The 26909-nt window shown below is 52.6% G+C and overlaps 2 protein-coding genes across 4 annotated transcripts in view; both read left to right on the top strand.

The window, feature by feature from the left end:
- The window catches only part of ZC3H3 (zinc finger CCCH-type containing 3), a 136059-nt gene extending 115453 nt beyond the window's left edge, over positions 1 to 20606 (top strand). For all 3 annotated transcript variants that reach the window (XM_032091800.1, XM_032091794.1, XM_032091785.1), the window contains exons 10-13: positions 8363 to 8541; positions 10097 to 10305; positions 19031 to 19108; positions 19282 to 20606. In XM_032091800.1, coding sequence (XP_031947691.1) covers positions 8363 to 8541; positions 10097 to 10305; positions 19031 to 19108; positions 19282 to 19313 — 498 coding nt within the window. In that variant the 3' untranslated portion in view covers positions 19314 to 20606. The remainder of the gene's footprint in view (positions 1 to 8362; positions 8542 to 10096; positions 10306 to 19030; positions 19109 to 19281) is intronic.
- A 3714-nt stretch (positions 20607 to 24320) lies between these two features.
- On the top strand, positions 24321 to 26570 carry MAFA (MAF bZIP transcription factor A). Its single transcript, XM_032091774.1, has one exon. It carries the CDS (start codon positions 24346 to 24348, stop codon positions 25210 to 25212), a length of 867 nt encoding a protein of 288 aa, XP_031947665.1. The 5' UTR covers positions 24321 to 24345; the 3' UTR covers positions 25213 to 26570.
- Positions 26571 to 26909: the final 339 nt, after the last annotated feature.

Here is a 26909-nt window from a genome sequence, read left to right as displayed (position 1 = left end):
CCTTCCAACCCAAACCACTCAATGATTCCATTGCTGCATCTGGAAAATTGTTTTGTATTAAATAATCTTCCCCGCTCCGTGTCCATTAGCGCCGGAGCTGCGTTAAATCCCTCTCTCCGGATTGTTTCCATCGGCTGCCTTGGAGCCTGTGGGTAAATTGTTCCCTCATGGGAGCTGTTAAACAGTAAGACACAGTGAGATTAAACAACGAGGCTTCCCTGGAAAGGCACAGGGAGATGTGCTGGAATAAATCATGGATAAGAGGGAAATCTGTTCCCATCCCTCTGGAATCCTGAATGGCACGACCAGCCTTGTGATGGTGAAGCTTGACCAGGGGACCTGCCATGGCAGGAGGGTTGAGCTGTGCTGGGACCGCTCATCCCAGCTCATCTTATTCCTAAATTCCATCTTTTTGTTGGACAAACAGCTTTCACCAAAGCTCTGATTTCCTCCTTATCCATGTAAAAAATATGGGACGGGGCAGGGCCAGCCCTGCCTGAGGAAATGCTGCTTCCTTGGGAAGAATAATTTTCCTCCCCCAGGTGGAGCTTGGTGGTTTTTTTGCAGTGGCAGCTGCTTGATTTTGCTGTAGAAAATTGAAATGTGGGGATTTTTTCTCAGCTGAAACCTCGTTCTTGTGTGGTTTTTTGTGTGTTTGGTTGGTTATTTTTTCCTTTTTGGGTAGAAGTTCAACAATTTCCCACCAGAAACTTACTTTGTGTGTCTGATACATTCAATTTGCCACGTTTCTTTAGAAAAAGCCACATGATCTATGTGACAACAGTAAATATTAAATGTTTGTGGGGTTTTCCCTTAATTATCCACTGATGGAGAGCAGAAACCTGGGATTCTTGTTTTCCTTAAACTTTTATCATGGAAAGGTGAAGCTCAACACTGTTCATGCTTTCTGTTCTCAGCTGGTTTTTCTGCTTCAACCAGCATTTTTCTTTCCTCACAGCCATCAGATCTTGGTGTTTCTGGGTCTCTTGTCCCCCTCCTTTGGTCCCAGGTTGACTCCCAACCAACTTGGCTTTTCCTTGAGGAACTCCTGAACAAAAGGTTGTCCAGCCCTGACACAGGTTGACCCAGGAACTTGTGGAATACTCATTCCTGGAGGGGTTGAACATCCCTGTGGATGTGGCACTTGGGGACATGACTTAGTGCTGGCCTTGGCAGTGCTGGGGGAAATGGGATTTTCCAACCTAAATGATTCCCTGATTCTATAATAATTTGGAAATAGCTGATGGAGAGCTCTGCCTTTGATAGCTCGTTTATAGTCCACTGCAGCTGTATGAAAATCAACTACAAAAGCAACTTCATTTCATTTATCCTTAATTTTGGCTCTGGTTGACAGATGTTTTCTGGGAGCTTGATTTGGGATTTTTTTTCCCCATAATGTTTCGCAGAAATCTTCAGTCACCAAACTGATGAGTAAGTGAAATTTTTATTTAAAATAAAAAGTCTGTAGGATTGGTAATGGGGCTGTTTTTAAGGTCATCAATAGTGTCCAGGATGGATTTGAGCTGGCTGAAATCTCTTCAGGTTCATCCTATTGCTTTGCTGGGAATGTTGAGTCCTTGTCCATGTCCTCTGGGCAAGGAATGCTGCTGATAAGAAATGATAAATCCCAGTCATGGAAATGGGATCTTCCCATTGGAAGCACTTTGTAGCCTTTAGAAGAGGTTTAAAACAATCAGGATTCTTCCATGGCCAATCCTATCCTTGTATCTCTATGGAAATCTTGTGGGTTTCCAGTTGTATCTCGTAGTTTGTAACGGGATAATGAGGGTTCTTATTGCTCTTTTAATTTAACTGTAGTATCTCCAACAGAATTCCAATCCTTATGTTAAAGATGGGGCTTATCAGGACGAACTGGAACTGCTTTATAGCCTGGGATTGTTGATAACAGCACCAAGATAAATCCCAGGCTGTGATTTTCTCTTTCTTACACTTTAATATCTTTGTAGAAGGAAGTGGGGCGCAAAACGTGAAAATTGGGAAGTTTGGGAGAAAAGCAGCTACAGAATCACAGCTCTAAAGTGGGAATGTAGTGATGAGGCAGAGAGTTCCTGATTTCAGCCTGAACTTCTGTAGAGATGAGCACAAAACCCAGCAGATTTGGTCTTTGCTTCCTGTCTGGAATCTCCCTTTGATCTGATCTGTCCTCTGTCGGAAAATCCCCACATCCTGTGAGCAGTGGGTGATTCCCAGGATCACAGAATGAGTCAGGTTGGAAGGGACCACAATGGAATCATCTGGTCCAACCTCCCTGCTCCAGCAGGACCATCCCAGAGCACAGGGCACGGGATTGTGTCTAGGTGGTTCTGGATTATCTCCAGCGAGGGAGACTCCATGCCCTCTCTGGTCTCTCTTCAGGGCTTGGTCACTGCACAGGGAAGAAGTTCTTCCTCATGTCCAGGTGGAACTCCCTGGGATCAGTTCCTGCCTGTTCCTCTTGTGCCATTGCTGGGCCCCATGGAGCAGAGCCTGGTCGCTGCTCTGAGCCCTCCCTGCAGGCAGGGACAGACAGGAAGGAGGTCCCCTGTCAGCTGTGTCTCCTCTTGAGGCTGAACAGCCCCAGCTCCCTCAGCCTTTCCTTGTAAAGGAGATGCTCCAGTCCCTTCATCATCCTGGATGATGCTCCTCTGGACCTGCTCCAGGAGTTCCATGTCTCCAGCACTGGATGGAGCACTCCGGATGTGCCTCATCTGTGCTGAGGAGAGGGGCAGGATCACCTCCCTCAACTTGCTCTTCCTAATGCACCCCAGGATCCCATTGGACTCCTTCCCTGAGCCACCTGGAACCAGGCGTGTGGTGGAGCCCCATCATCCCTGATGGAGATGACATTGTTGGGAATGTCCAGTGGGTGTCTGCCTCGCTCCACACCCCGCAGTGATGATTTGGGGTTGGGAATTACCACTGATGACAAGCCTGTGTGAAAGTGGCTCCGTCGTGGCTTTGGAGTGGGATGGATGGGATTGTGGGGGTCCCTGATGGAAACGGGGTTCATCAAAGCACTGGAGTGGGATGGATGGGATTGTGGGGGTCCCTGATGGAAACGGGGTTCCTCAAAGCACTGGAGTGGGATGGATGGGATTGTGGGGTCCCTGATGGAAACGGGGTTCCTCAAAGCACTGGAGTGGGATGGATGGGATTGTGGGGTCCCTGATGGAAACGGGGTTCCTCAAAGCACTGGAGTGGGATGGATGGGATTGTGGGGGTCCCTGGTGGATACGGGGTTCCTCAAAGCACTGGAGTGCCATGGTTGAATTCCATAGGCATTGCCACAGAGGGATGAATGCCGGGTTCAGAATTCACCTTCTGGATGTCCAAAGAGTTACAGCCAGTGACTCGATACCCAGTGGAAACCAGTGACAAGTGGTGTCCCTCAAGGGTCTGTACGGGGACCAGTGCTAATTAAGGCCTTCATTAATGACATAATGGGATTGGGTGACCCCTTGGCAAGTTTGCAGATGACACCAAGTGAGTGGTGCCATTGTTCCATAGAATCCTGAGATTGCAGACTGGTTTGGGTTGGAAGAGACCTTAAAGACCAGTTCCAACCCCCTGCCATGAACAGGGATTCCCTTCCAGCTGCTTTGCTGCCTCTTAAATAGGATTTTCCCAATGATTTTCAAAACATCATCCTGGTCTTGCTCCAGCTCCAGAGGTATTTTAGCTCAAATGTTGTTTAATTTCCTGAAAATATCAAAGGAGAGTGTTTATGGATTTGAGGTAGATCCCAGAGAGCTTTTAGGTCCCAAATCCCTCTGATCATTTGGAGATGACCATCAGGAGTCATTCCTTTCCTGCAGGCATTTTGCTGGGCAAACTCTTTTGAGGGCGGAAACCTGTTTTGGAGCAAATTCCTTCAGGTAACCACATCGGTTAAATTTCTCCATCATTATTCCCAGTGTGGATGATGTTCGGATGTATTGTCCTCCCGGTTTTAATGACAGGGAGCTGGGATTTTTTTATTTTTAAGGCTTTTTCCGTCTGCACCCAATTATAAAAAAGCCATCGGAAAAAAGCCATTTACTGGCTGTCACTTCGGAGTGTCGTCAAAACAGCTCCAGCACCTCCAGCCATCACTTCCCAACAGCCACTTAGAAGGACATTAAAACAGCCTGACATCCATCCAGTCCGTTTATCCCACTGCTTGGCCATGGGGATACCTGGAATAGCTTTGGCAAAAGCTGCGTGGATGCTCAGGAGGCCTTCAAAAAGTAGAAGACACTGGAGTTGAGGCAGTTAAGTTTTGGGGATTTTAATGCTCCTCTTCCCCTGAAGGTCTGGTTGGTGGGACTTGTGTCCATCATGATGGACAGAGGGATGGACGTGGATCTCAAGGAGATGGGAAGATGCTCCAGCACTTGGTCATCTCTTCACAGAATCACAGAGTATTCTGAGTTGGAAGGGACCCACAAGGATCATCAAAGTCCGACCCTTGTCACCTGCTGTCCCCCAGCGCTGGGAAAGGAGCAGGGGGTGAGATTAAGCCTGGAGATACTTGAGAAGTTCAGCCTGGGCAAACTGCTGCCCAGGAGCCAGGAATGCCAGGCTGGATGGGATCTCTCCTCCCCACCCCATACCGTCAGTGGGTGGTTGTTGGTTGGCCCAGTGACCTAGCTGCACCTTCCTCCCACCCTGCATCCCCTCCTGCCAAGCTTGTTCATGGAAAATGTTCATTAAATCATTCCCAAGACTGAGCCAGGACTTTCCACCAGTTGCTGCCTCCTCCTTTGCCAGCTCCGTGCTAAAGAAGGCTGGGCCCTGCAAACTTCCTCATCCCTGTCTCACTCTTGGAGCACATTGGGCCCCGTTGGACCATTTAAGGCCTTGTTGATCCTTGACAGCACCTGGAATTTCACCCAAAGCTGCCTTGGCAGCCAGGGAGGAGTCCTGGACACGGGATTTGCCAGCTGGGCACCATCCCAATCCCAGGCACCGGACAGGCTGTGGGGGGAACGGCACAGCGGGGAGTCCTGCACTGGGACATACTCATGGGATGTTGGCGTCCTCGTCAGCACCTGGTGGAGCTGGACTGGGGTGAGATTTCTTCGCGTGGCTTTTTAGGGATTCTGTGGGGTTTTCTCATCTCTCTGGTGGAAGGGACCAGACTTTTTTCCCTTTTTATGGCCCAACCTGTGGTCTGGCGGGGGTCCCAGGGGGGTATAATTAGCCACCCCAACAGGTGGCAGGGATCAGATGGCCCCCAGCACCACCCCACAGCCCCGCTGAGCTTTGCCCCGGCTGACGCGTGGCCGGTGGCAGAATTCCCTACGGAAGCCCAACCGCAGCACGTTGGATCTGGCAGGAGCAGGAGAGCTCCTGTAAATAAACAGAAGGGGCTTTTCCAGCCTCCGGAGGCTATTCCAGCCTCACTATCCCAGCCCTGGGACAACGGGGATGGATGGGGTGTTATGGAAGAAGGGCCGGAGCGCCGGGAATGGCGGGAATGGTGTGGAAAAGTCATTAGAAACCCGATCTGGGGACACGGCCCTGGGATTAGTCTCACACGTTTTGTTTTCTTTATTAAGTATCTTTTTGCCATGGAGCCAATAAACATGGGCTGCTCCAAGGATTCACTTGGAGGTCAGGGCTGGGGAGAGCACTGGAGAGGTAGCACATCCCGATCCCGGTGCCCAGCCAGGATCATGGCACTGTCCCACCCCGCAGGGATTTGTAATCGGTGTCCCACTGGGAAGGAACAGCCGCGTTTCTTGGCCTTTTCCCAAAATAACATCATTCCTCGGTGTAGCACTGATGCATCTCTGTGGCTTTTTGAGGTCAGGGCTCTTTTTTCCTGCTCTCCTTTCCAAGTCCATTTTGTGCTGGAAACCCCTGTACAGAAGAGGATTTCACATCCTTTTCAGGGATCATCCTGAGCAGAGCCAGGATTTGGACTTGATGATCTTTGGGAATCCCTTTCAGCTCAGGACTTTCTGTGATTCTGTGATTCCAGGACCCGGCATCAAGGGCCTGCCCACCCCCACAACCCTGTGCCCTTCCAGGTGGGCTTGGAAGCTCTGCCCCCACATTCATCCCAGTCTTCAATCCCTAATGGGCTGTTCCTTTATTTTTTTCTCTTCTTTAATTTTGTTCCATTTATTTTAAAAGGATTGAGAGATTTGCTTTTCTGCTTGCTAATATTTTGGGAGAAATTCCTGTGTTTGAATTCCTGTCCAGTCACTGCCATTTCCAAGTGTTTTTCTTTGGTCCAGGATGTATCCTGTCTGCAGGTGAAGTGGGAAAATGAAGAAAATATCCTTTGGAGCCAGGCTGGGAGAGCTGGGAATGTCCAGCCTGGAGAAAAGAAGGCTCCAGGGAGAACACAGAGCCTCTTCCAGTGTCTAAAGGGGCTCCAAGAGAGCTGGAGAAGGACTTTGGACAAAGGCCTGGAGGGACAGGACACAGGAAATGGCTTCCCACTGCCAGAGGGCAGGGATAGATGGGATATTGGGAAGAAATTTTTCCCTGTGAAGCTGGTGAGGCCCTGGACTGGAATTCCCGGAGAATCTGTGGTTACCCCATCCCTGGAAATGTCCAAGTCCAGGTTGGGTGGGGCTTGGAGCAACCTGGGACAGTGGAAGGTGTCCCTGCCCATGGCAGGAGGTTGGAATTCAATGATTTCTAAGTCCCTTCCAACCCAAACTCTTCCATGATTCCGTGTTCCTATGAAACACAGGATTTGGGAGTAATGGCAAAGCCAGGCACTGTTCAGACCTGACTCTACGTCCAGGTTGCCCGTTGGTTGTGTAGTTACTCCTATTCCAGCTCCTTGAAATAGAAGTGGAAAATCATAGGAATGGGGGTTTTAAATGGATTTTTTGTGGAAAAGCAGCGCTATCACTGCACTGTCCCCCCCATCGAGCCCATATCCGTGTGTCCGTGTGGATCCCAGCCCTCCTGCTGCTCAGCACCATCCCCAACCTCCAGCACATGAGCTCCTTACTGCGCTGCCCACTTCAGCGCTCGGCCCCGGGCAATGGAGCTGCCGAATCGTTCTGCTTTTCAAGGAGAGAGCTCAGCAGGGATCCCGCGTAATCCCAAAGGTCAGCACGGGGAGCGGCTCCCGTGTCCCCAAAGTCAAGTTGCATTAAAAGGGCAGGAACTGACCTCCATCCTGCATTGTGGGGAAGATGGATTTTTATAAACAGGCCAGAATGGTGGTGCTGAAACCCTCCCTGTGTTTCTCTTCCCATGGATTTATCTCATTTTCCCCAAAATTTGAGTGTCTGTAGCACAGAGAAATTGGATGCGTGGGTATCTGAGTGTGGAAGGACCAATGTTTCTCGTGGAGAAGGTCAGCAAGGGAATGGATGTTGGAGTTGGGAATTCTTGGTTGTGCCATGTGTGTTGGTTTGAGTCTCTCCATGGATGTCATGGCATGGTCCAAAAGCCAGAGTGGGTGGGATGAAGCATCCTGGGTGGGAATGGGTCCACATGGGACTTAGAGGGGTCCAGGACCTGCTGCCACCCTTCATCCCTTGGGATATACTGGGATGAGCTCTGTGGATTGCTGGGAACAGAGATTTCTTTTTCCTTCCTCCCACTGACATTCCCAGCCTACCCAGATAGAAACCCCAGCTGAAGACATCTCCTCTTCCCTGCCTGCATCTCTTCCTGCCTTTCCCACTGCCAAAAAGTGCCATTTCTGAGCAGAAATCCTTGTGGGAAGCTCTGGGACACTGATGACACCTCGCTCCCACCAGCAGCGCCGGTGCCTGCTGGGAGCTGCCAAAGTCCAGAGCTGGAAGTGTAGGAGCAGTTTCAGGGATGAACATCTCGATGCTGTTGTTTTGACAGCCCCCTTCCATGGCCACGCTGAGCTTCCTTGGATGGGAGAGCATCAGTCAAACCTTGGGAAGAGCAGGTTGAGCTCCAGCCCTCATCCATCTTCCTCAGAAGGGTGGTCCAGGCAGCAATCCCAAAATAAGTCCTAAAAGGATTTTGTTCCTGCTCTTCCCTGCTCTTTCCCAATTCCCAGGTATGTCTGGAACAAGAAAACGCTGTGTCCTCTCCAAAACCATCTTCTCCAGCCCAGTTAACCTCCTTGGGATCTCCCAGCACCACTGCTGTGGGGGTAAATCATTGTTCTTAAGGCTTTGGTGGTTTGAAGCCGTAAAATCAAGCACTGGGAAAAACCGTGGGCGAGTGTGGAATGTCCCAGAGTAGAAAATTATTTTTAGTAGTGTTTTTTCGTGGAATATTGTTTTGATGCGGAGAAGAAAACACCAACACATCCCTCTCTCCCTTTAGCAAGGTGGTGGTGCCACCTGAAGGAGCTCAGCTGTGGATTCCTGTGCTCCCACAGGGTTTTCCCTGCCTTTTCCAACTCCCCTCCCTCTTTCCCTGGCAGTGCAAGAAGAAGCACACGCTGGTTTGTCCCGACTTTGCCAAGAAAGGCGTCTGTCCCAAGGGTGTGCGGTGCAAACTCCTGCACCCCCAGAAGAGACGTCACCCACAGCAGGTTGGAGATGATGGAGACCACAACAACCCCCCTTCCAAGTGGAGACGGATCCAGGAGGTGTCGGGCAGGTAGGAAAGAGCTCATTTTGCTTCTTTCAACACTTTTCTTCCCAACCTGCGCCAGATTTTTCCTCTTCCAGGTGTGTTCCATCTGTGTCCTGGTTTAGTTTAAGATCTTGTTGATGTGGGTCACTGCGGTGCTTCCTGATGGAGCCACGCTTGAGATGGGCAGTGTCCATGCTTGAGGAAGAGCTGATGGAAAGAGTGGATTCACCCTTAGGAATGTGCCATCCAGGGCTTTGGCACCTCCAAGTATCTCCGAGGCTTTTGTAGACCTTCCTCTAGGAGATGGAGGAGCCCTGATGGAGATTCCACTGCTGGAAGTGGGTCCAGGTTATCCGCAGTGATGTGGGAAACTGGAAAACATCATCATCCCTCTTCCTTATGTCCATGTTGGAGAGCAGAGCTGAGCCCTCTCCATGGCATGGAGGCACTGGAGAATCAGAAATGGGAGTGGACATGGAGATAAGAGGCTTAGGAAAAATTTGGTGCCGGGCTGGGCCCTTGGTTAATCCTTGGAAGCTCTCTGAGCTCTCCCTGATGTTTTTGGGTGCCAGGGTGGAGCTGCAGGTTGGTGATGGATGTGTTGATCCTCATCCTCACAGGGAGATGGATTTTCCTAAGCTTGGCATATCCTCTGCCCTCACTCCCAAGTCCTGCCTGCAGGACAACTATATCCCAATGGAAGTAAAATTAAAAGCCAAACGGAAATTTGGTTTTAAAAGCCAAAATCTCCAAGTCCTGCTCAGAAGGAGAGAGGAGAAAGGATCGATTTGGGTGCTTGGCTTCTCTGTGGCTTTTTGCAGCGGGAGGTGGGAGTGAAGGTGGGATGGAAAGGGATGGACCTGGGAGCCTTGTGAGGCTGGTCCATGCTCCTGGAATTCTCCATGGTCTGGGCCTGGGCCTCATCCTGGCCCTGCCTTGTAAGGTAGCAGAGGGGGACGAGCAGCTCCGCGGGTTCTCCGAACTTATCCTGGGTGACAGAAGGGCCTTGGAATGACACCCAGCTCACGTTCCCGGTGTGAACGAAGTGTAAAATAGCTCCTTGCTCTTTTTAGGGAAGGAGGAATGAGCTCAGGCCTGGCTGGTTGGGAGGCTCCTGGCGTCCTCTGCTGGGAAGGGAGCACGCCCCGGCTTGGAAGCTGCTCCAGAGGGTTTTTTTTCCTTTATTGGCACCGTCATGGGAGATGTCAAAGGAGCTGGAGTGTCAAGTTAGCTTGGGAGAGAGTGGCAGGGCTGGGAATGAGCCAAGCCCAGCAGGACATCTCCCCACGCCCTCCATCTCCCCTTCCCTCTGCTCAATCCCAAACAGGAGCCCAGCACCTCCACAAGAATCTGAGGAGCTGGGAACCTTGCAGGGAAGTGCAGGACAGAGAATCCAGCTGGGGAGGGAGAAACTCTGGCTGAATCCGTGCTGGCTTCAGGAAAGTCAGGGATACGGCATGGCCTTGGATGGAGACCTGGGAGCTCCAAGGCTCTTCCATTGCATGTGATGTCATGCCCAGCATTGCCAAGCGAGATTGTTCTACTTTTCCTTATTGTTTTTCCCATCTGCCCCCTGCAGGAATGATCCAGCTCATCTCCAGGATGATGGGGAAATTCCCGGACCCTCCAGTGCAGAGCAAGAGGTGAAGTTTTTGAAAGAGGAGGACCCCAAGCCAAGCAGCTGCCTGCAAAAGCTGCCATCCTTCATCTCCCTCCGATCCCCGGAATCTCCCAGTTCCCAGGGCTGCAAAGGGGAGAGGGATGAGGACGAGCCAGAGGATGAGCCAGGTAGGAATCACATCCTCTGCTTGGAGCTGCTCTGGTTTTCCAAGAAAAAATGTTATTCCCTGCTGCTCTTCATGGATTTTGGTGGGATCCGTGTTCCTTGGGAGTCACCAAATCAGTTAAGACTGGGAACCCAAACTAGGATGGCAGTCAGGATTCCCATCTGGGCACAAATCTGTCTCTGTTCCCAAAAACTGTGCGTGAGGACTTTTTCCGCTTATTTTATCAACTCCTTCCTTATCCGATGATGAATCTGGTCTCATTTCCATGGTGGAATCACAGCGCTGCCCTACAGGGAAGGTGTTTAGTGGGATGCAGGGATGCTCTGCCTCTGGTGGACCTCTGGACCATCCATCATATCTGTTTCCCAGCAGGAAATAGCTTGGAAGCTTTCCAATGAAAACATTCCAGTGGGAGGTGGAATGGAGTGTTTGCAGATTGGAAGTTTGAGGGAAGAGCTGTGTTAGGCTGGGGTTATCTACTTTGGAAGTCAGTAAAATTTTTGGAAAATGCTGTTTAGGATGAGCAGAACTTTTTAGGAATTCCTAAAAAGAGAGCAAGCGGCTTCTCCTCCGATGTTTTCCTTGGTTCCTCCTCTTCTAATTCAGCTCCTCTACAGGAAAATCCTTTAATCACCAGTAAGGGATGGGATTTTGGGGTGCTCCAGGGATGTACCCCCAGGAGCAGAGGTGATGGAGATGTCAAGGGTGGGATTGTGCCTGGTTCTTCCCAGCTCTGAGTGGGAGGTTTTTGGCTGGATGATGCTCCACACTTCCCTTTTTCCCTCCCATCCTTCTCCAGAGGGATGCACAGCTTCCTCATCTCCGGAGCACCGTCCTGGAATGGTCTCAGAAATCACAATATTTTGTGGGAGTAATGATGAAATTCCTGTTGCCAGCTTGTCTGGCACAAGGTGTAGCTCAGTGTGAGCCCTTCCCATCTTTGATCCCTGCTTTCCATGCAGCTGGAGCAGGATCCTGCTGGGATAAGGGATGAATTCCATTGCAAAAGCCAGGCTGGAGCATTTGCAGGATCATCCATAAAGATCTGGAAAGCTCTGCCTGGCTCAGCCGCTTCAAGCCAGGGAGGGCTGAGATGCCTTAACACTGTCGGAAAGAGAATTCCCAGGATTAACAACATATTCCCAAAGTCACAGACGAGCGTGGGCACTGTTGAACCACAGTGTGGGGGAGACAGCGAGGGGCCCATTCCGGCTGGGAATGCTCCTCTCTGCAACACGGAGGGAAACACTCAGCTTCCCTTTCCAGGGATTTCTTGTCCCCTCCTTCCTTTTCCTTGGCCCTGGTTCAACTCCCTTTTGATCTTGGGAAGTGTTCCCAAAGCAGTGGCTTAATTGGGGTTTTTAGCTCCATGATGAAGTCGGAGCAGTTAATCCATGGACAAGAAGGCTGTTGAAATGCCTTGGAATACACTCGGCAGCCTGGAGTAACTCGGGAGCAAGGGTATCCTTTTCCTCTTAGTTCCGGTGTCTGCATCCAGGGGAGGATGATTTCCCAGCATTTTGGGTGGCAGGATGAGGAGGAGGAGCTGGTCCAGTTGGGAATGTCGGCAGGAAGGCTGGGTGAAGCTGGCAGGTACGAGGTCAGGGCACTCATCCCTCCGTGCTCCTTTGCCCAGGGAAGCTCATGGCATTGGGAAAGCAGATGCTGGAGGATCCATAGGAAAGGAAAACCAGGCAGGAATCACAGACGGCTGTAAAATCATCCGATGATGAAGCAATTTCCCTGCCAAAGCGATGTCGTGCCGACTCTGGACATGGGAATGTTGATCCATGGGTTTGCCCATGCTTGGGTCTCATCTTAATCCCAACTAAGGGATTTGGGGGCACAGCAGCACCCGGGGACCTCCAAATCCAATGGGAGAAGTGGAGCCCTGGCCACCACCCCAAGAGAATGCGGGATGAGGCCGTTGATGCTCCTGAAGGACCAAACACTTTGTGGTGGCTACATCACCTGGACTGGACTCCATGATCCTTGTGGTTACCTTCCAGAATTCCTGCATCCCTTCAGAATATTCGGTGATTCTGAGATTGAGTTTGGAGCTGAGTGGGCGGTCAGGATGAGTCCTTGGGTAGCTCTAGGAAGTAGCCGGAGTCTGGGGTGGGATTTGGGGAACTGTGCCAGCAATAACGTTGGGTTTGTGCTCGTGAAGCCTGAAGCTGACACACAAATTATTGGGATGGTAAATATGGAGGAGGACAGGCTGTTATTAAGGAATGAGCTGAATTCCTTGGTTAAACGGTCACAATTGGAGAAAATGCCTTTTAATCCTGGGAAATGCAGGAGGAATGAAGGAAAACACCGGCTCCAGGCACAGGAGGGATGGGGAGGGGGTCTGGAGATGACCTTTAAGGACCAGCATGAGCAACAGCATCAGCTTGCGGGGTCTCGGTGGGGGTCTGGGCTCGGGATATAGGGAAAGGGGATTGGAAAGGAGGGATGTGGTCTGTGTGCGTGGAGCGGAGCTGCTGTCGTGGTCCCAACCCTCCAGAGGAGCCTGGAAATTTGAGGTCGGAGAAGTAATTTGTTGACAAGGTGGTGATTGGGTAAAGGTTGATCTTGGAGGTCTTTTCCAACCCAGATAATTCCGTGATTCTGTAATTTGAGAGCGTGGTGTTTTCCAAGCATCCTTCAGAAAGCCAATCCGTGCAGCACAGGGAGAGCCAACCGCTCCCAGTCAAACATCCCGAATGGGAAGGGTGGGTTTGGTGGCATCCCATCCTTCACCTTCTGTTATCCACCCAGGAGCACGGAGCCAGAGGGAGAACAGGCTTCCCTACTCCTCTGACTCCCGTTTTCCAGGTAATGGGCTTTTCCATATTTCACCTTCCAGTTAAATCGCCTGTGCTGGAGCCTAACTGGCCTCCCTGCGCTAATTGCACCAATGCAAACCATTCCAATCGAGTGCTAATTTAATTAGAAAGCACCCATTTTAGTTAATTTGTTCGAGAAGATCACTGCAAACTCCTGGAGAGAACAGATGTTCCCCTCTCCCCCGATGAACATTCCGGGCTTTGTAAATGGCTCCGCTCAGCCTTGTTTAGGAGAGAAAAGAGGATTTTATAGCCGCAAACGACCCTTTCTGTAAACATTTTACAGCTCTCTGCACGTTTGAGTGACGATAAACCCCGAGCAGCTCGGCGGGCTGCAAATTTGGGACCATACGGCCGTCATTTTATTGTCATATTTCACGGTCGTAACGTTAATGGAAGATGCTCGCTCCAGTCTTTTTTAACGGCTCCGCTGAGCACGCTCAACCGCCTCGGCTTCCGAGGAATTCGGGGAGGTGCGGCGGCAGCTTCTGGGTTTGTTTACGGCTTCCAGTTCTGGAGGGATAAGTTTGGGAATGTGGATTTTCGCCTCTTTTCTCGCCGTGGCTGAGAGACGACCCCAACAGGGCACAGAACTGCCACTGCCCCCCTTGGTGGCGGGTCTTGATCCAACCATTCCCAGCTCCAGGAATCAGAGAATATCCCAAATTTGAAGGGACTCACAAGTCCAACTCCTGGTCCTGCACAGCCCAAATTTAATTTATGAGAAAGCCGGTGCTGTCACCCTCCATGTGGATGTGGCCAGTCCCCCTTGGGTCCCGTGGGATCTTCATCGCCTTCAGCATCTCCTTCAGTGTTTCTTCTGCCACCAGATCTTTGCTCAAGAACTCTTTTTGGCAGCCAGGTGAGGCAACCACGCCTTTGATCAGTGCAAGTCCCCTGAGGTCTTCTGCTCCTGTAGGATAAATGATCAGGATATGGACAGGGAGCAGGAAATCTCCATCATTCTTCCTGATGGGACCCATGAGCTCATAAATCAGGAGCCCCAGAAGGACTCTGGGGCAGCTTGGACCTTGGTGGCACCTTCCCAACTCTTCTCCTGGCACTTGGCAGATTTTCCTTGTAACGGAGAGGGTGAAAACCCACCTGGCAGGTGGTGATGGGATGCTCCTGTTGTCACCTGGATCTCCTCCTTGCCTTGGCCGTGTTATCCCACCATAGGTGGATGCTTCTCTCGTCAGCATCCTGGAAAACACGTGCAGGGAAAGTTTAGTTAGGGAGGATCAGAATTCTTCCATAACCGAATTAATGACCCCCTAATAAAATTTGGGTAATAAATTAGCAAATTGCATTTGCTAATTCAAACATCCATCGAGCTGCACCCATCCCTCGAGCAGGACAACATGGATCCTTTGAATCCCACTAACAGGCCGGATTCACTTGGATCATTAGCAATTCCATCTTCTCCTCCTGAGTCAGCAGGTCCTTATGGGTCAGAGGCTGTTCTGGTGGGGCCTCTGTAGTGAGGGAGGTTTAGGTTGGTTTCATCCACCTGGAATGTTGGCCTGGTGGATGTCACCAGGGGGATTTCAATGAACGCCAGAATGATTTGGATCAGAAGGCACATTAAAGACCATCTCGTTCCAACCCCCTGTCACCGGCAGGGACATCTTCCACTATCCCAGGTTGCTCCAAGCCCCATCCAACCTGGCCTTGAACACCTCCAGGGATGGGGCAGCCACAACTTCCATGGGCAAGGTTCTGGTGGATCTTGCCCATCCCTCTGCAGCAATGCCTCATAAGTTGCCTCCATCTCTCCATCAATTTTAGCCTGGAGAAAAGGAGACTCCAGGGGAACCTTCTCACTCTCCACAACCCCCTGACAGGAGGTGGAGCCTCGTGGAGGTTGGGCTCTGCTCCCAGGGAATGAGGGACAGGACAAGAGGAAATGGTCTTAAGTTGCACCAGGGGAGGTTCAAGTTGGATATCAGGAAGAATTTCTTCATGGAAAGGGTTGTCAAGCATTGGAAGGGGCTGCCCAGGGAGGTGGTGGAGTCCCCATCCCTGGAGCAGTCCAAGGAATGACTGGATGTGGTACTCAGGGCTCTGGTCTGGTGACTCGGTGGGGATTGGTCACAGGTTGGACTTGATGATCTTGGAGGTCTTTTCCAACCTTAATGATTCTGTGGTCCTTCCATCTCCATCCCCTGCATCCACCAGACACCTTTAGGCTTGGGATACCTTCAGCCTTTGCTGTGCCGCAGGTGACCCAGCTGTTTTTGGAGGCTGGGGTTGGATCTTCTCATGTCTTGGTGGCTCTGAGAAGCTCCAAAAGCCAGAAACCTAACTTTTATTTAATTTCCTTATTGCAGTGTCCAATTTAGCACCTGCCAAGTCTCGCTCCTTTGCCAGGACTGAAATCTTCCCTATTAATTTTTTGCCCATTTTTTCATGGAATCCTAGAATGACTTGGGTTGGAAGGGATCTTAAGGACCATCTAATTCCCATGGGCAGGGACACCTTCCACTGGGATATTTAGACTCAATTTTTAGGGTCTCATCCACCTGTGGCAGAAGATTTGGGTGGAACAGCAGCAGGATGGGATTTTAGTGCAGGTTGTCACCACGTGGATTTTAGTGCAGGATGGAGCCAAGGAGATCCAACCCTCCCCATCTGCTTTTTCCATATGAAAAATCATTTGTGGAAAATTCTGGGATGTAGCCCTTGCTGCTGGGCTTTCCAACCCATCTTTTGTTGTTGAGTGTTATTTATTTAAAAAAAAAAAAAAAATTATTTTAAAAGGCATCTCCCAGCCCAAGTTTCTCCGGGAGCACTTTGGCTACAAATGGAAAATACCTTTCCAAGGCAGATTCAGCCCCTGGACTCCCCTACCATGTCCTGGAAAGGGTTAAGGGATATTTTTCCTTTGGAAATGAGGAGGAAAAGTGTGTTTGGAGGGAATTTCTCCTCATGGTGTTAAACCTTGAGCATCCAGCAGGAAAATGCTAAGATGGATCTCGGTGCTCCAAGCCTTCCTGGAGGAAGAGGCAGGACAGGATGAAACCCTTTGGTGGCGTCAGGAGAACGATGGAGACCAAACATTCCATCAGGCTGGAGGGTGTTGAGGAAAGGAAGCCAACAAAAATTCCAGTTTTTCTCCTGCTGGATGGCAAAGTTTGGAAAGCTGCAAGGGAGTTTTCTTTCCCTGCATCCCGTTTCTTTAGGACTTGGGGATCTTCCGCCCCTGATGTGGGGCTGCCTTCCACCTCCCCACCTTGTGGAGAAGCCCAATTTTGTAATCCCTCAGGGATCAGGAATGATGAACAGGGAGAGGATTTGGGGCCCAGGCCCAGACCCACCTCCTTTCACCCTTCATCCGAGAGGATTCCCCACCTTGAAATCCCTTTCAATCCCTCTCAGATCAGCATCTGGATGAAACAAATTTGGTTTTAACTTCCCTGCCGGATGCAGCTGGAGCCGCTTGGCTCCGGCTGGGGGAAAACCAGGTTTTATTGAAAAATCTAATGGTGCCACCTGAAGTGTGATTTACTGCACTGTCCACTCCTCGGACTTGATAATATATTTCTATTAGATTTCCTTCTTTTCCCTCTTTTTTCTTGGAGAAGAGTGGCAAGTTTCTCCGTCTGCCTGACACCTTCTTAGGCTTAGGCAAAATAAATGTTGATTTCCATCAGGAGGAAGAGCGCTGGAAGTCCTAATTCTCCGGCAAGCCTGACAAGCTCAGCGAAAACCGCCTGGTTTTCGATGGAAAACTCGTGATCCGGCCTCGGTTCTCCTCCTTTGGAAGCTGTTCAATCATCGGAATGAAAAAGGGGTTGCTTTCGCTAACTAGAAATTATATACCTGGTTCCTTGGAAGATGGATTGCGCCGCTCCCGGAATGCCGGGAAAGGCGGCGGGGGGAGAGAGTGAAGGAGCTGGAGATGCGACCCAAGATTGATCACGCCATTTGCAGGATCTCCCAAGCACAAAACTGGAAAAATATCTTTTCCTTTGCTGGGGTTGGGTGAAGTGACACCCCCATCTGATCCAGGTTTTCCCTCCTGGGGTTATTTTGGGATTTGGTGTTCGCCCGTCGGCTGCGCCATCCTTCCTCCATCTCCCTCCATCCAAGGGGAGAAACTGAACCAGTTTAGCCCTCTCACAACCTGTTGTGGGTTTATTTTCTTGTTCTTGCCTCGATTTTTTTGAGGAATCTGTTGGAAATCAAGCATGGATGCTCTGGAAGTATCCTGGCTCCGTGCAGTCAGTACTAAAATCAGGAAGTTAATTACAGTTGATTTAAAAATCACCTTTTTTTTTCTCCCAAAACCAGCAACAACAACAACAACAACAAAATCTATATTTCTACTTCTGTAATCATGTTTGCTTTGAGCTGCCTCACGGATATCAGCTATGGAAGTTTTCCCTGGCTCATCCAAAGGGAATTGAGCCGTTCCCACCATTCCTATTGAACTGACACCCTGTTCTGGTGGGACAAGAGTGTGGAGATGCTGATTTTGACCCCTTGAGGTGACAATCGGCCACTCTGGACCCTCATTCCAGCAACCAGGATGGCGTTTGAAAATCCCAGGCTGGAAAAACCACCTGGCTGGATGCCAAAGGGAAAAACTGGGAGGGTGGGGACGTGATGGGTATTTCGCTCCATGCCACTGTTCCCAAAAGCCGGATTCGGCTGCGTTGCTGGTGAGGAATATCTGGATCCGCCGTGTCTGCCTTGCATCCTGCTGATGTATGGGTGTTATATTAAGGGTGGAAAGGTGCTAAATGAGCCCTCTTTATTTTCCATAAATTAACTCGGCAGCAATGAATCACTGCCAGCGTGGCTTCGACTCCCAGCAAGTTTGTTTATCCAAGTTGGAAAGCAAAGGAAAACTCTTGGAGACTCCCCGTTGTTGGGTCCTCACCTGTCCTGCCTCCCCTGCTCAAAAAATGTTCTCCTTTGGGCTCTCAAGGCTGCTTGAAGGTGTCCTTGGTCCCACCTCTGTGTTGGGTCCATTGTTTGGGAAGTGCCATGCGGAATTTTGTGGGAACACAGGCAACAGAACATCTGGAGGGAGTTTGGGCTGGATTCCCTCCATCTTTTCCATGACCTTCTCCACTTCCATTAATCTCAGGTGAAGGGGGACTTTTCCCACTAAACCTCATCATTCAACAAGCTGTGGGTCCTTTTTTTCCTGGGAAACCTCCTTTTTTTCCATCCTCGTTCATCTTGGTGGCCAACTGGCCACCACTTTCCTTCCCACCCATCACTCTGATAGGTGGAACCCCATAACCACCTCTCCAAACCCTTTGGAGAGGGAAAATAGGAGAACCTGCAGAAAGGTGCTTCCAATGTTGTGGTTGAAATGGAGAAGGATTCCACTCTGTCCACCTTGGTCCATGGGATGGTCCTGGACTTGTCCTACAAGGACACATCCCAGAGGCACTTCATGGCATTTTGGCTCTACATGAGCATCCAGAACCCTCTTTGGACGAAGCACCATATTCCAGCAAGCAGAAGACATCACCTGGAGCATCCTAAAGGGATGCTGGGAATGCTTGGGGGGATGATTGCTGGTGCTCAGCTCTTTCTGGCTCCATCCCACCACCAAAGCAAGTTCTGGTGTTCACTTTGTGCTTCCAGTGGGAAGGGTTGAATCCTTTTTAATTCTCTTTTTCACCCATAACTTGGGAATTTTGCAGCATATTTGCTGCTCTGTGGTGGGAAGTGACCTCTGAGTGCCACTTGTAGGGAGCTGAGGATGCTCAGGGATTTGGGGAATGAGCCACCTCCGTCCTTGACGTGGCCAAGGGGGATGTGAAGCAGAAGAGGAACTTAGGACACTCCTACACCTGCATTCTGAGGGATTTCCAAGGTGACCCGAGCCAACCTCAGCGACTTTCTCCTCTTTTCTTCCTTTCCTTCCCTTCCCAGGCAGCGCCAAACGGAGGAGGATTTTGCCAAGGTCATCCCTGCAGGATTCCGAGAACCCCCGTGTGGCGGGTGGCAGAGGTGAGTCCAGTGGGTGCTGCCAGGATAGAGAACCACCCGCATTCCCGGTTTCCCGGTGCTCATCCCCAGTGCTTTAACCCCTTCCCATGACCAGGCAAGGAGAAGCCTGGGAGTGTCCAGCTGTGTCCCGTCCCCCCCCTTCCCACCATCACCATTCCCTTTCCTCCCTCCAGGCAAACGGCTGCAGATCAAGCCCCGGCTGTGAGTCAATCTCGATCCCGTGGCAGCCGACCAGCTCAGGAACCGGAGAGCCAGGGAAAGACCTGGCACCTACCTCAGGATGCCATGTCCAGGCATGGCACCCCCTCCTCCTCTTGCTTTTCCGGGACGTCGTTTGGACGCGGAGTCGTGTGGCAGCGTGGGAATACACCACTCATTCCTGCAGGGAAGCAGCTTTGTTTGGAATCTTTGAATTGACCAATAAATGACCTTTTCAGCTGGTTTGTTGAAGGCAAGTCCTGCCACCTCTTTGGATGCTTGTGGGGCTGGGAAGAGCTTCCCATCCGCATCCATGCTCCGGTGCTGTCCTGGCCACGAGGTGACAGGGGGACCTGAGGTGGTTTAACGCCATCAGGTGACATTCCCACATCCAGGTCAGGATGAACTGGGGACAAGTCACCGTGCTGGGATGTAATGGGTGTAAAGCCCCCACAGCCCTGATCCCTCCATTCCAAGAGCCCATCCTGCTCCATCCCCTTGCTTTTGGGAGGAAATTTCTTGGAGCTGAGAGCATCCCGCATGGAAATGTGTTGGGAGCAGTGCTGAGCTCACACTCTGCATTTCGGGGTCTCCCATGGCCCGACCCCCACCTCTCTCTATCTCCGTGGGGGTTTGGGCTCCATTGGGAAACCCAAACCAGCTCTCCAGGGTTTTGGGTTTTTTGGTACTCTCCAAATCCAAGCAGGAGCAGAGTGAAGGGAGAGCATTATGCCACTGGAACAATGGGGTTTTGCATCCATAGGTACAATTTCCAAGGGATTTTGGGGTGGCAGGTGCTGTTCCCCCACACGGATGAGATTTTGGGAACAGCTCCCTTTGCCAAGAAGTGCCGAGAGCTGGGACAGGCATGCGGGGTGGTGGGATTTGCTTATCCACTGCCCCTCAGGCAAAATCCCATGGGGAAGAGGCATCAGCAGGGATTTGGGAAGAGCTGGGGCTCCCTGGGGATGCAGCATCCAGGTGTGATCAGAGATGGGGTGGGAAATGCCAACGGGCAGTGGCTTTGCCCCCCAAACAGGACCCCACAGGGGGTTTCCCTTCCCCAAGTGACCCCCATGGAGGGGTTTTGTCACCATCCCAAATCCACAACACCCCCCAGGCGCTGGAGGACCAGTGGGTCCCCACCCTGGGATGTCACTTGTGCCCCAGGGTGTGTCCAACGAGTTGATTTTTAATAAAAAACGTTGTGTTTTTCGTTGGTATTAAAATGTCTTTTGTTAACTCCTGTGTTTTGATATGTAAATAAAGAGATTCCTCCCCTGGGACGGAGGAGCCTCCCTGTGGCTTTCCTCTTTTTTCAGCAGTGCGTGAACATTCCATCAAATACCCATCCAGATCCAGTGGAGGACTCACTCCAGTCCCTAAATCCTTGTGTTTTTTAATTATTAAAACTTTTTACCCAGAAACAATGTTCCTTCACATGGTGGTTTCCTGAAAAATCCCAGCTAAATTCCCTAAAAACCACCCTGGAGGAGACGGTACTGCTGTGAATCTTCAGGGATGGCCAGTGGTGGCCGGCAGCTTTGGTTTTTCCATGGATCCTTAACGAGGATAATCCTTGTGCTGCACTAATTAAATGAGGCAATGAGCAGCTCCACTCCGAGCCGTGGCTTCGCCGCCCACCGGCACCACTGCTCCCTTCCCAGGAAGGATTGGAATTTCCAGCCGGCTGTCATTAAAGCTCTGCTTGGGGGTGATTAATTTCCAAGCAGGGATAAACGCGGCCCCTGGAGAGGTGTCACTGAACTCCGGTGGGTTCTCCCTCTGTCTCCAACATCCTCAATTCCTCGGCTGAGGGCTCCCATGGGATTTATCCATCCTCGCTGTGAAGCCGGGGTGCACGGTTGGGCTTGGGGACCAAGCAAAGACATTCCCTGGGGGTGCCACGGCGGGAAGGTTGGCTCGGGGTGGAGTTTCTGGAGGGCTCCGTAAACATTTCCTGGAAAACCTTCCTGCGGCGGGTGCTGCTGGCACCACTCTTGGTCCCCTGCCGGGGAAGCAGGTGCCGGGTGAACGTCACCAGCCAGGATCGGTTTTCTGTCCGTCATCAGGGTGGCTGTTCCTTGCCCTCCTTCTTCTCCACCTTCTCCTCCTCATCCTCCTCCCAGCCTCTCCATATGATTCCCCCCCCCTGCAACAACTGGGTCATGGGGCAGATGCTGGTGGATCATCACCAAGATGGTCCCATCCTGTCCGTGCAGTGCATCGTGGTGGACAGCACCCTCCCATGGGGTGAGGTCACTGTCTCCGAGCCACCAACACCCCAGCTGGGAGCCGTGTGCCATGCAGGGAAACTGAGGCAGCCCCAGGTGGGCACCCGGCCCTGCTCCAAGGGGTGATGGGGCACACGAGCTCTAAAAGGGAAAGGTGACGCCATCCCGCCACCATCCCGAGGCCACCAACCTGGTTATGTCACTTGACCGCCTGTGAGTAAACTTAGCTGACGGGCCCGCCGCGGCGGGGAGGGTTGGGGACATGCCGTGGGCATTTCCTAAAAATACCCCCGGGGGTGTTGCGGGGGAGCCACGGCCCCGTTGGAGCCCGGCCCGGTTCTAATCCCTTGGTGGCTCCTGTCCCAGCGCGGGTGGCAGCTGCTGGTGGGGGCCGGGTGCCCCCAAGGTGGAGCAGCTCTGGGGAGGAGCACAGTGCCAGGGGCAGGGAGGTGGCACCCCATCTTCTCCCAGTGCAGGATCCCGATATCCCACTGCACCGGTGGGATGATGATGGATTTAGGGTCACGCAATGAAGGAAAAAGGGTTAAAACCACTGCACGAAAAGGGTTTTTTGTTGTCCAGTTCTTTGCCCCCTCCTTCAAGTTGTACCCAAGTTTGGGGTCTCCAACGGCGGATCACCAGGGAATGGGGGTCATGTTTAGGGCTTTGCCTGCATCCATGACCCTTCCCTGACTCAATCAGCAGGAGGAAGATGGACCCTCCCCAGAGGGCAGATTCAGCAAAAGCAATAATGTGGGATTTTAATTGCTGGAGTTGCAGCGGGATAAAGGTTTTCATCCTCAAAAAACACCTTTTTTGCATTAATTTGACCCTACGTCTCCAGGATCGATTAGCAGTCGTGGAGGGCAGTGTCCCCTGTCCCTAAGTTCCCAAGCAGCCACTGGGTGGATGAGGGGAATGTCTCCCCCAACATCCCGAGGAGCTGCCTGTGGGATGCAGCCGGGCTGGGATGCAGTGGGACCCAGGATGCATCCTGTGGGTGACAGAGACAATCCTGGACCCCGAGGGGATGAGTGGGTAGGTGTTGCCAGCCTCTGTGGGATGAAGCTGCTCATCCCTTGGGATTAAATGGGACAACTCCATGGTGACTGCCCCGTGCCTCGGTTTCCCTGTCCTGTTCCTCCCAGGCTTCAGCAGCCATGAGGCGGCGGATGGAGCAACGCAGCTGCATCTCAGCCAGGGCCTCATCCAGGGGTGTGATGAGCACCCCCAAAACTCCCTGACCAGCTGCCACTCGGCTCCAGGGACACCTTTTCCAGGTGCTGGGATGGTGGTCCTGGTCCTCCAGCTGGTGACACTCCCAGTCGTGCCAGGTGTGGATGTCACCTGTGCCAGGTGTGGATGTCACCTCTGAAACCAGAGGCAGCACTGGAGCACAGAGGTGCACGTGGCTGCTCTCTGACCACCAACAGCTTATGGGAAAGCCCGAAAATACCAAAACTGTATTTACTTGACTTTCTGAAAGGATGAAAGTGCTTTGGGAAGGATCCTGGGCTGTTCCTGAGGCGGGGAAGGGACTGCGCTCCAATGTCATCCAGTGGGATGCTGTGATCCCCCAGCGAGGTGACACCGAACCTGATTTAGGCTCAACAATCCTTTTTTTTGATATTTCCCAATTTTGGGGAGTACGAAATTAGGATTTTTGGCTGTTTTTCTCCACTGCACCCTCAGCTCCTGGCGGTGGGTGGCAGATGAAGCCACACATCGGGATGCGGGAGCCGAAAGGGTCCAGGGGGTACCCGGAACATTTCCCCCCTCTCCGGAGATTGACAGCTGCCCTGGGGGCGTTGCCATGGGGATATGCAAATCCAAGCGGGCTGTCGGGGCGCTGATAGGCTGGAAGATCTTAGCCCCGCCTTGCTGGGAGGGGCCGTGCCTCGTTTTCCCCGTATAAAAGGCGGCGAGTTCCATTGAGCGCCCGGCGGCGGCGGCGCCGGTCGCGGGCAGGGGCGGGAAGGGGAGCGGCCCCCGCCCCCAGGGCGCCGTGTCCCGGCGGGAGGAGGCGGCAGGAGAAGGCTCGGAGCCCGGGGAGGTGGGGCCGGGGCAGGTGCCAGGGGAGGCAGGAAGGGGCGGGCAGGGCGCTGCCCGCTCCTCGCCATTGGGGACCGGCCGCAGGCAGCGGCGGAGCCCGCCCGGCCCGAGCGCAGAGCCGTGGCGGCCGGAGGAGGGTCCCGGAGCCCAGCAGCGGAGCCCGGCTGCGCAGCGGAGCCGAGCCCCGACGGAGAGAGGTGGCTGCCCCGCAGCCCCGGCTGGGGATCCCGGAGCCCCGTTCCGGAGCCCGGCTGAACCGCGCCGCAAAGTCCCGTCGGAGGCGAGCAGCGGAGCCCGGCTGAGCCCCGCAGCAGAGCCGCGGCGGAGGGTCCCGGAGCCCGGCTGAGCCCCGCAACAGAGCCCCGTCCCGGACGCCGCTGAACCTCCCCGCGAAGTCCCATCGGAGCGTCCCGGAGCGCGGCTGAGCCTCGCAGCGGATCCCGGTCGCAGCGTCCCGGAGCCCCGCTGAACGCCACAGCAGAGCTCCGTCAGAAGGTCCCGTAGCCCGGCTGAATCGCGCCGCAAAGTCCCGTCGGGAGGTCCCGGAGCGCGGCTGAGCCCCGCAGCGGAGCCCCGCGGAGGGTCCCGGAGCCCCGCTGAACCACACCGCAAAGCCCCATCGGAGGGTTCCGGAGCCCGGTCGGGGCAGCCGCTTGCGCCGGAGCCCGCTCGGAGGAGGCTCCCGGAGCCCGCGGGACCCTCGGTGAGCGGCGGTGCCCGGGGGCTCCCCCTCCGGTCCCTCCATGGACTGAGATGGCCTCGGAGCTGGCCATGAGCGCGGAGCTGCCCACGAGCCCCCTCGCCATCGAGTACGTGAACGATTTCGACCTGATGAAGTTTGAGGTGAAGAAGGAGCCGGCGGAGGCGGAGCGGCTGTGCCACCGTCTGCCCGCCGGCTCCCTGTCGTCCACCCCGCTCAGCACGCCCTGCTCCTCCGTGCCTTCCTCGCCCAGCTTCTGCGCTCCCAGCCCAGGTGGGCAACCGGCCCCCGGCCCCCCGGCTACCACCGCCGCTTCCCTGGGCTCCAAACAGCAGCTGGAGGAGCTGTACTGGATGTCGGGTTACCAGCATCACCTCAACCCCGAAGCTCTCAACCTGACGCCGGAGGACGCGGTGGAGGCGTTGATCGGTGCCCCTCACCATCATCATCATCACCACCAAGGGTACGAGCCCTTCCGACCTCAACCCTTCGGGGGTGAGGAGCTGCCGCCGGCCGCCCATCACCATCCCGGCCATCACCATCATCATCATCACCACCTACGCCTGGAGGACCGGTTCTCCGACGATCAGCTGGTGAGTATGTCCGTGCGGGAGCTGAACCGGCAGCTGCGGGGCTTCAGCAAGGAGGAGGTGATCCGCCTCAAGCAGAAGAGGAGGACCTTGAAGAACCGGGGCTACGCTCAATCCTGCCGCTACAAGCGGGTCCAGCAACGGCACATCTTGGAGAACGAGAAATGCCAACTGCAGAGCCAGGTGGAGCAGCTCAAGCAGGAGGTGACCCGCTTGGCCAAGGAAAGGGATCTGTACAAAGAAAAATATGAGAAGTTGGCCGGCCGGGGCTTCCCGAGGGAGCCCTCCCCATCCGCTGCCCCGAAAGCCACCGCTGACTTCTTCATGTGAGCCGGGCTGGTGGGATGGGGTGGGATCCCCTTTTTGTTTTTTTCCTCATGCGGGGGAGAGCAAACCTGCCGCTTATATTAAAAAAAAAAAAAAAAAAAAAAAAATTATGAAGTCCCCACTGAAATTCTGGGGAGGAGAAGTTGAACTCACTCCCTCCCTCCCTCCCATCACACACCCACCCATCGGGACTCGGGGTGGGGGGTCCCGGGGTGGGGGAGTGGGGGGCAGCCCTGCATGCGGGACGTGTACGGCCACCCGCCCCCCTTCCCGGGAGCATCAGCACCATCCAGGTGGCTTCTCCCCTCCCCCCCCCCGCCCTTTTCCTGCGGGTTTTCCCCTCCATTGGGATTTTTATTCTTCGAGGGGTCCCCACGGATCGGCCGGGGGGGTCCCCGGCAGCGCTGCGCCCTGCCCGGCCCCTCCGCCCACCCCCCATTCCCGGCCGGCAAACCTGAGCCACATTTAACTTATTCACCCTTGTAAATATGTAGAAAATTAGTTCGTTTTTGCCTTTTTTTTTCTTTTCTTTTTTTTTTCCCTTGAGCCTATATTTTGCTTGGTGATTTACGAGAAAAAGAAAACGAACAAAAAAAAAACAACAAAAAAAATGAACAAAAAAACCCTAAAATCCTTTAGAAAAGAGAAAAAAAAATACACGAGTCTTAAAAGTTTGTATGTAATAGCATGCAAATAATATCCGAGTTAATTTAACGATGTTGGGAAGAAGCCGAATGCACTATATACAGGAATCGATTGGGTGAAATAATACTGTTTTATAGAGATTTAAAATTATCTATGCTCTTAAAAATAGTGGGGAGGGGAGGGAGGGGAAGAGGTAACAATTTTAGGGTGACCTGAAAGGCAATATAGTAATATATGGACTGCAAACGGTTGGCTGCTATCTCACTATGCACCAGATTTATTTATTAACCCTCGGGAAACGGAAAAATCTTATTTTAACCTCGATGTTTGGAAAAAAAAAAAAAAAGGACGGCAAGAAAATGCACATTATTTGTTGTGGAAACAAGAGGAAAAAAAAAGAGGATTAAGAATTCGTGCAATCGTTGGAGCGAAAGCGGGACCGATCCTGCGCGGAGGAGCGGGGCGGGTTTGTTTTGTTTTTGTTTTTTTAAACGAGTTGCTTATTTAAAAAAGGAGAAAAAAAAAACATTAAAAAAACAAATTTTGGGGCGGGGGGGGGGGGGGTGGAAAACAAAAGGGTCCTGCGGACAAAGCGAGCTTGGGAGCCTGGTGCATTTTAGGGACTGATCGTGCGAAGCGTTTTTAACGACCTGTTGTTTCGATTTGTGACGGTTTTAATGATGTTGCATCAAGATAAAAACTTATATTCAACTAGAGCCTGGGTCGGGTTTTCTCTCAACTTTGGGGGGGTCCCGCAGCATCGGGGTTTTGTTTGGGGGTTGTTTATTCTTCCCTTTGATTCCCGGGGCGGATGCAAAAGCTTCCCCGAGCTCCCGCTGAGATAAGTCCGGCGTTGAGCGTCGCCTCTGCCCCATTGAACTCTGGCTTTTCACTTTTCCTGCCTTTTTGTTTTTTGTTTTTTCCAGCCGGGTTCTGGGTGGTTTTGGTTTTCTTTCCCGGCTGGAGGGTCCTGGAGACCTTCGTCCCTGCAGCTGCTGAAAAGTCACCGGATCCAGTTTGGTCCCAGCTTGTCCGACACCGTCCTGACGAGCCGC

This window comes from Corvus moneduloides, chromosome 1 (assembly GCF_009650955.1).
Source record: "Corvus moneduloides isolate bCorMon1 chromosome 1, bCorMon1.pri, whole genome shotgun sequence".
Taxonomy (NCBI): domain Eukaryota; kingdom Metazoa; phylum Chordata; class Aves; order Passeriformes; family Corvidae; genus Corvus; species Corvus moneduloides.
Note: the sequence above shows the minus strand (reverse complement) of the source record. Positions and strands in the feature narration are given on the sequence as shown.